At 40.4% G+C, this 9,229-nt stretch overlaps 1 protein-coding gene across 1 annotated transcript in view; it reads left to right on the top strand.

The window, feature by feature from the left end:
- kcnk3a (potassium channel, subfamily K, member 3a) overlaps positions 1-8,442 on the top strand; it is a 31,864-nt gene extending 23,422 nt beyond the window's left edge. Inside the window, exon 2 of the mRNA XM_031861623.1 lies at positions 3,927-8,442. Coding sequence (XP_031717483.1) covers positions 3,927-4,834 — 908 coding nt within the window. The 3' untranslated portion in view covers positions 4,835-8,442. The remainder of the gene's footprint in view (positions 1-3,926) is intronic.
- The last annotated feature ends 787 nt before the right edge of the window (positions 8,443-9,229 follow it).

The following is a 9,229-nucleotide window of genomic DNA, read 5'->3' on the forward strand; positions in this document are numbered from 1 at the left end:
AGATGTCAGTCAAACCTCTTTGTTTGGTCCATTGTTTTTCTCACCTTTCAGAGCAGTGTAGCTGCACTTTTCCTCTGCCAGTGGCAATGACTGTAATCCGTGTATACAGTGCGAGTGGCCCTGATGGCGTTTCCCTGCATGCCAGGACAAGCCGTGGAGACGTCCTGTCTCATGATAACTTTGTCACTGCTGCGGGGGAGGCCAGGGGAGGAGAGGGGAGGAAGAGCTTGTCATGCCGGCCTCTCCCCTCTCTCACACGTTGGCCGGAGCGCTGGGCTTGTCGCCTCCAGCTCCTGCGTCTGCTGTTGACGAGCACTGCTGTCACTCCAGTCGTCCCCACACCTCGATAAGCTGCTGCCTGCTGCTGACAGCTACTGACAGGCCTGCAGCTCATCCTGTGTGCTCACCTGAACACAATGTCCTGCTCTTTCTGTAATGAATGAATGGTCAACAAGTGGATTTTACCTTATTTGCTTCTACAGTGTTTGATATGACCAGTAGGTAAAGGTAGCCATAACTAACCAATGTTATTGATATTGCTGTGCAACTGACAATCATAAGTCAGTTTTCTATCTGTAATTCTACAACTCTTCTCTCTGCGACATTGTACAAATCTGCAAACCACAGCTATGTTGAGCGACACACATCGCATTGAGCAACTGTTATTGAAGGTAACGTGGTATAAGAGCAAGTATTACAAGCGAGAAAGTGCAAAAAGAGTGGAGTGGAGAGATGGTGATATCAGTCAAACATAGGACTTTCACAGACGAGGCCGCTGTTCGTGTCCCATGTAAAACGCTTGTTAATAACATTATGTAAGAAGGTTCACTTAGGATGGTTGTCATTTATTTACGCTGGTTACGTTGTTATGGTCGTTACGTTACTTTGTAACGTTATTATTTAAACACAAACCATAATCTTTTTTCAAACCTTTACCAATTTGTTTTGTTGCCTAAACCTACATAATCGTTTCACAATGTTAACCATGTGGCATTGGACGTTTCAGCAAGCGTGATCCGAGTCTGATATAATGTGTTATGAAACATATTTTTGATTCAGAAACTTTGACTCCAACGTATCCTGTGGTTTGCAGACATATACAGCTGGGTTGCTTATGTACCTGTGCTATGTTTAGGCATGGCAGATGAAAAATATGTATATGTTTTTTTTCTCAGACCTTCATCAGGTAAACTTCATGTAGACAAACCAGAAAGTGATGAACTCAATGTGTTGGGTGTTTTTGAACTGTCTTATACAAAAGAACCATGTTTATTATGTGATTTGTATTAAAAGATCTTAACCTACCTAAATATGCCCTGGCCTTGACCAAAATGTATCCTCACTGAATCTTCATCAACCATACTCATTTTCACTGATCTAAACACCAAAACAGTATTGTAATTTTGTATGGAACATGATATGAAAAGGATTATTGTTCTGGATAAATGGGACTTTTATGATGGGCAAAACATGTAGTACTTCATACACTGGGGGTCAATTCTGTGTACCTTTGGCTGCTTGTCAACTCATTGGACAAGTTCCCTGATGAGAGGCTAATGACAGAACACAAATCAAGATGCTGAAAATTTGTTTTCATATCAAACAGTATTTCCATTGGATTCAGCCACGAGTTAAGTCAGAAATAACTACTTGTGCAAGGTTGAAGTAAATGCAATTTGGAATTATGATATTTTCTGATGCAGCGCTTGAGGGGAGCATTTTACCCTCTCAAATAGAAGTAATAATGCAAATTTTCCTCAGAGGGTTATGATTTTAATATATATTCATGATGGATCAATATAACTCATAGATATTCACAGACCTGTGCTGTAATGTTGGAGAGCAGACCTACCGTATCGAATAATGCATTTCTGATGAGCAGTATCCACTGGAGAAAAAGTAATCCACAAGTCACTTATAACACAGGCCAAAGGAACTTCTTGTATGTTGTTGCTGTTATGGTGGTTGAAGAATTGAACATATTATACAGCAGTGATTCACACCTACGGGTACTTGTAGCCCTGGAGGAAATGCTTCTGCAGTTGCAGCATAGGGGTAGTTGAAATATTGTGGAGTAGGTCAACTTTAAATTATGGAAATTAGTAAGCAAGTGAGAAGAGATGTTGAAACGGTAAGCTTGAAGTAATGGATGAATGTTATTTACATTAAGGTAAAATGAATGCTACCAATAAGTATTTAGAAGAAAGCAATTACCCGTTGGGGTAATTATATGTAATGCATAAATGGTCCGCTCGCAAAAAGTAACAAATGAATGGATGCAGCTAAGATGGTTGACAGTTAGCAAATGATAAATGCTTGAAATAGATAAAAGTATTGAATAACAACTTGAAATTGTTAGCTAGATAATTGGTTAATGGTTAGTAAAAGTAATCCAAAATGGTTGAAGCGAATAGAAGTAACGGATAAATTGCTAAAAGTATTGACCAAACATTTGATATGACTATCTTAATGGTTGATCTAAGCTAAAAGTAAATTATTTTCATTAATCGATTGAAATAGAAACCTTAACTAATGGATAAATGGTTGAAATGTGCAGTTGTCTACGGTCATCAGAGAATCAGTCTCCTTGGTAAAATGGTTTTAATAAATCTGCTACCAACCAGTTCTCATCAGTCATCTCTCGGTGATCAGAAAATGGGATGAGTGTCTTTGTGAGATTAAAAATAAGCAATGCTTCAAAGAAGCAAAATGTCTTTTTGCGCGTGTCAGGTTTTTCCTTCCAGAAGGAGATACATCAGTTGTAATGGCTCTCATTTTGGCGGCCCAACTGGGAGCCCTTTAAACAGATTTGGCACCAGACAGACAGATGGCTCAACCGCACGGATCAGTGTGACAATAAAACCAGAGCCCAAAGAATTAAATCAACCCCTGGAGTAATTACATTCAAACTATTGGTCAACCTTTTCCATTTGCTGATCCCATTGTTATCAGGGACATCATCTGTCGGCTCCTGTGTGCAACAGGTCCCCATGTGGGGACTATATCTCAGCCGGTAATGATGTTGCATGCAAGGGTGCCGTATATAGAAGTGAGAGGATGACGTCATAAGACAAAAGGTTGACGCTTAACCTGAAATGTGCCGGAAGGAAGCACAAATCCATACTGAAATTCATGAGCTCTACAGTTTGAGTGCATACAGAATCACTCAGTCAGTGTGAGTCATCCCGTGTCTGAAATTGGCTGGTGGTGAGCAGTCGACAGTATTCTCCACCCAGCCATTTCAGTCACTGACGACACAATAGATCTATATAGTAAATGGTTTATTAGTCAGTCACGGTTTAGTGGGAAATACATTTTTGAAAAGCTCCTTCAAACTTTGGCATGTTCTGCATTAAGCTGCTTAACTAACTCAGAATTTGTATGTCATTTTTTTGGGCTGAAGACTCAGTGGAGCGCACACAGACCACGCTGCTGACTCATTCTATTCTGCCACAGGGCCGTTATAATCCAAAGATTCAAAAAACTGCAGGACAAAGAGTGATTTTACTAAATAAACTAAATAAGGTCCAATATTTGCAATGTATCCTGTAGTGTCCTGTTTGTTTGATCCAGAAAAAGGTAGTCCTAATTAGGTGCAAATGTACTCATTAGCTGAAGTCACTCTGCAGAGACCAATTGTCAATGAATTATTCAGGCCCTCTCTCCCATACAAGACATCAATACTTGTTCATTCCCGCCACGCTGCTGTTCATTCTCATCTTCAATTGCATCCTGCGTCTGTGAAATTAAGAGTCTTTGAATTTATGAGATGTGCTGCTCAAAGAATACAAATCGTTTGTATCTGTCTACTCAGGGTTTGACTTTCCAAGCCTCCAGCCTTCTTTTCTCAGACCCCTGTCTGCTGCTCTGCAGATTTTATTAGTTCTGCCCTAGTAACCCTGCTCCTTTCTTCTTCTCTCCCCCAGGATATGGCCATGCAGCCCCCAGCACATATGGAGGGAAGGCGTTCTGCATGCTTTACGCCCTCCTGGGCATCCCTCTCACCTTGGTCATGTTCCAGAGCGTAGGTGAGCGTATCAACACCTTCGTCAGGTACCTGCTCCACCGCCTGAAGAAGTGCATTGGCATGAGACACACTGAGGTCTCCATGGTCAACATGGTGATCTTCGGCTTCATATCCTGCATGAGCACGCTGTGCGTGGGGGCACTGGCCTTCTCATACTTTGAGGACTGGACCTTCTTTCATGCTTACTACTACTGCTTCATCACGCTCACCACCATCGGCTTCGGGGACTATGTAGCGCTGCAGAGTAAGCAAGCTCTGCAGAACAAGCCGGAGTACGTGGCCTTCAGCTTCATCTACATCCTGACGGGCCTGGCTGTGATCGGAGCCTTCCTCAACTTAGCAGTTCTGCGGTTCATGACCATGAACGCCGAGGACGAGAAGAGGGATGCCGAGCAGAGGGCTCTTCTCGCTCACAACGGTCAGGCAGGTGGACACATCCACTGTTCCGCAAACCAGGCCTCCTCCTCCTCCACGCCATCTGGGTGTGGCGGAGGAAATGGAGTTGGAGGTAACGGGGGAGGAGCGGCAAGCCGGGGTCTACGTAACGTTTACGCTGAAGTGCTCCACTTCCAATCTATGTGCTCCTGCCTTTGGTACAAGAGTAGAGAGAAGCTGCAATACTCCATACCCATGATCATCCCACGTGACCTCTCCAGCTCGGACACCTACATGGAGCAGGGGGAGGCTTTTTCCAACCCCCTGCACTCTAACGGCTGCGTGTGCAACTCGGGCATCAGCTCAGTTTCCACTGGTCTACACAGCATCAACAACTACAGAAGACTCAATAAACGCCGAAGCTCCATCTAAACCCAGAGGATTTCACGCTTTAAGGTCAAGTCCCACTAAGGGGCCCTTCTACTGTGGTAATAAATGAGCTGCGGACATCAGGAGGACTAAACTTCAGTCCTAAAGAGATGTTTGCTTCTTTCTGGCACTGAAGAGCCTGGTGCTGCAGCATCCAGACTCCATGTTTTTAACCTCCATAAGCTAAGCGCAAACCATTTAGGACTAACATCGTTACTGATGTCACTGAGAAATAATGCTTATGCTTGTTTAAGATGCATTCATTACACAAACTCTGGAGCTGTTGCTGTTAGAAGACAGGCGAAAAAAACACGTGCAGCTCTCTCTGCACCTCTGAATTCTAATATTAACTATCATGATATTGAATTCAGTACTTTCTTTGTTCATAAGATATAATTTCATGTTCTGATGTGAAAAAGGACAAATTACACTGTGAGACATGTTTTTAAGAGGGATTGTGCATTATGTCCCGAAATGAAGAAATATTTTATTGAATAATCTTAAATACATTTTTTCCAAAAGGAGTCTTTGGTTGTAAGTAAAATACTCACTGCAGTGAAATTAAATAATGTGTATGTTTGGACACTTCACTAGTTCTGTAGGTGTTAGTGAGGAAAAGCATATTTTTTTAGTGAAAGATTTCAAAAATATTCTCAGTGTCTTCTCCTGTGTGTCTGTAACTGAAATTCAGGTTCAAACCAAACTTTCTTGTCTGTTTCATCTTCTTTCCCTCCATGAGAAAACTCATTTAAATGACAGCTTTGATGGAGGGTGATCGAGCACCTTTGGCTTAAATGTCTTGCTGAAGGTTTGGACACTTGTAGCTGTTGTGGGAATCAAACCTGTGACAATGTCCCGATCCCTTTCAGACCTCATCACTATGAATTGTTTTTTCATAGTTTCTTCCTGCACATCAAACTATTTTATGTACTTGTTGCTCGTCATGTGTTTTCATATAGCACAACTATTTTCTGATAGTTTAATTTAGCTGATAGTTTAACTTAGCTGATAGTTTAACTAAGCTCACTTTGTGCAAAGTCGAGAGTCATATGTTATTCACTGCTGCACCTTAGAAGACAGTTGTATATGCTTATGGGCATTCAGCGCACTACTTTATTTTTTTATTTAATGGAATCACATTATGTTTTGTTATGAGAATGATACGCCCTAATTCATTCTTTCTTGTGTTGTCGGTCTGCAATGTTTGACTCGATGCTCTGTGTTATTAATGATTGAGAATAATAGCTAACCTCACTTATAAAAGTTTGCACCTCATGCACTTAGGGGGGGTCTTTGCTCCAGCCCACCTAAACAAACTTGATTCAGCCAAATGAGGTCTTTATGCAGTGTTAAGTTCTGTCTTTTCTTGCATAATCATGATTATTATTTCTGTCTTTTTTTGTAGTTTTACTTTACAATTTCTCAATATTTTAGTCCTATCACATTCATTTCAGTCACATTTTCAGCTTTTCTTTTTCTACTTGAACAGTCGGCTCTTTGTGTGGCTATACATTTACCATGTGTTTTTTTGTTCAGTCATAATAAAATATTATTTAAATTAAAACAACGGTTTATTCATTTGAGTGTCAACTGATCCAATAACTGTTATCTTGTTATTATTTTTTAATTTTGCCCATCGTTAGAATGAAATCATCGGCATTAACTCCTCATCAAGGCTTACTAAAGGTGTGTTGAATATGGCTGTTAATCATTTACGTTGTTGAGAAATCTACTGCAATGAGTGCTGAAATAGAGTCAATGCCTACTGAAAACAATATAGAAATTCAGGGGACACCAAAATAATGACATTTGGCTAAATGCTTGTTGCACACGTAACAAGTGTTAGGATCACAGTTTTACCTTTCTTCCTGCTGATGTATAAGCTCACGTCTTATTGCCTTCATCCTCAGTTCTTCAGCTTATCAAAACTCAGTTCTGGGTTCTTTACCCTGCATCTCACCACATAGCAGCTTTTAGCCATTTTTCTGTGGTTTTCTAGCAGACTAAAGAGACAAGGAGGCACCTTCACCACAAAGTCAATGAAGAGCGCTGAATGGTTTTCCCCTCCGCTGTGGGTGGGACTCAGTTGTGCTCAGTTTCTGCAGCAGACAGTATTAAAGACAGCCGTTTACAGTGTAGCCTATGTCATTCTATATACATTCAACGTTCAATGCTGTACATATTGCAGGTGAACTGGGCCGTCTCAGCCCTTTGTACCATCAGGGAATGAGTACTGGACAAACAGAGATGCTAACGATACAGATCCAGCATTCATTCGGCTGAAAATCTGACCTTTGTGGAACTCAACAGGAGAAAACAACTTTTAACAAACCAAAATAAAGAATATTGTTTTCATTTCATGCTACAGAGTAAACATGCAGAATTACTTTATAAAAACAGTCAGATGTTTCAGAAAACATTGTTGGTCCTGTTTATGTCGAAGGAGTCATCATTTTGAATATTATTGTTTTTCGCTGATCTTGTGCCTTATTTGTTTTTGCCGGACATGTTTCTGCTTCTGTTTCTACTTCCTGTTTTCACTCAAGATTGGTTTTATGCTCAGGAAGCTGCTTTTTAATTTATAAAACATGTGGTATAACTGAAACATAAACATTTTAGGGAAATCCATCTTGTTAAATGAAGTAAAACACACACACGCACCTACCATGTGGCTATGGTCTGTTCGGACACTGTTGCAGCAAAACTCACCCATCGCTGCTTTTATCATGACTAACTTTTCAGCGAGGCTTTGCTGCCACATTACATAACCAAAGTTAGGACGAGGTGACTCTAAGTTTACTCACCCCTGTTATGATATGTATTATATAACTGTCACATGCTCACCTCTATAGCTGCAAACCATGAACTCTTCCACTCCACTTACAAGGAGAAGCGATCAGCTGAGATCTCGATGTCCTTACCTTTCATCCTTCACCAAGCGAGCCCTGACATAAGGCCTGACATGCTCCACAGCTCATCTTTATCTTTACATCATCTGTCGTTCAGATTTAATACGACACCAGCACACATAGTATAAGAAGGCGTAACAAACTTAACAATTAACCACAATATAGATGTTTGACATGTACGGTAATCAATGACCTGAGATTAGGTTTGTTCATGTCTTGCAGGACCAAAATTCTGGGATTATGTTTTGCACTCTCTTATTTTGGATGATGGAGTTCCTCAGGGAAACATGTCTGGCCCAATTCCATTTCCTTTATAGGCCTACAGTGTATTCTCCATCTCGCCAGCAATATCATGCATCAGGTTTTCAATTACCAGTATTATGCAGATGAACAGCAATTGTTTATCCCAGTTTCTTCCGTCAAGTCTAATAATATTTTTTGTTACATATTTTGTTCTGCACAAATTCTTACCCAAAGCGTGAACATACAGTAGGACTAAAAAGACACTCCTGGATGATCCAAACCTGAATCTGAGTGCAGTTTGGCAACACAATGTATTGAATAAAAAGAAGTATGAAGAATTAGAAAAATCTTTTCAGATTGAGGAGCTTAGACTTTGGGGGATTTAAATGTCATGATACCACATCCAAATACTGTACATATCTTGCTAAAATAATGCCCCACCTTTTAAAGACCAGTCAGTGTTAACGTTCATTTTTAAATATCAGGAAGTTGCAAAGAAAGGGTATGTTATCATGTGGCGGCACTTTGCGGTATGGCATTTTTCTTTTATGGGGCATCATAAGCAGGACTGTACTCAAGATTTTGGAAATACTACGGTTAAGAGTTCAAAGTCCCCCAGTGCAGCCACACCTCCTTTTTGATAGCCCCCAAATAACCATGATAATCATCATAACATTCTAGTGGACAAACATTGATTACAAATATATAAAGAAACAGTTATAACATCTCTCAACGGGTATTTCTTGTGCACTTCAATGGAAGCTTCTCCTTCTTTACCTAATTCCCCAAAACAATACTGAGAACATCATGATGCATGTTTTTGATGGTTTTGTTAATTCAATCTGTCATCCTCAGTCTTCTTTAAAAGACACTGATGAGCACGTCTTTGGAGCTGTGTAATATGAGCAAACTACAGAAAATAGCATGGATCTATGAGTTTGAGGACACAAACGACATCTGACAGGCCGCAGTACCTCATGCTTGGTCAGCCAAGCATTACAAAATATACTGAAGACATTTTCTATCTGAAGTCATGCTTATATTAAACCATTTGATGCCACATTCATATGAATTAATAAATGAAAGTGGAGAGGATGGCGGTGTTTGTTTAGTGGATGATGGGTTTCTAATCTTTCCAGAGCCTCGACCTCTGAATGTCCACTATTCAGTTCCTCACGCGCCTCAATCCCATTGCATTACATTAAGCCAAATCATTTTTCACAGGAAACTGAAAATACTGCCAGGA

Source organism: Anarrhichthys ocellatus, unplaced genomic scaffold (assembly GCF_004355925.1).
Source record: "Anarrhichthys ocellatus isolate YVR2014 unplaced genomic scaffold, GSC_Weel_1.0 scaffold25, whole genome shotgun sequence".
NCBI classification, from domain to species: domain Eukaryota; kingdom Metazoa; phylum Chordata; class Actinopteri; order Perciformes; family Anarhichadidae; genus Anarrhichthys; species Anarrhichthys ocellatus.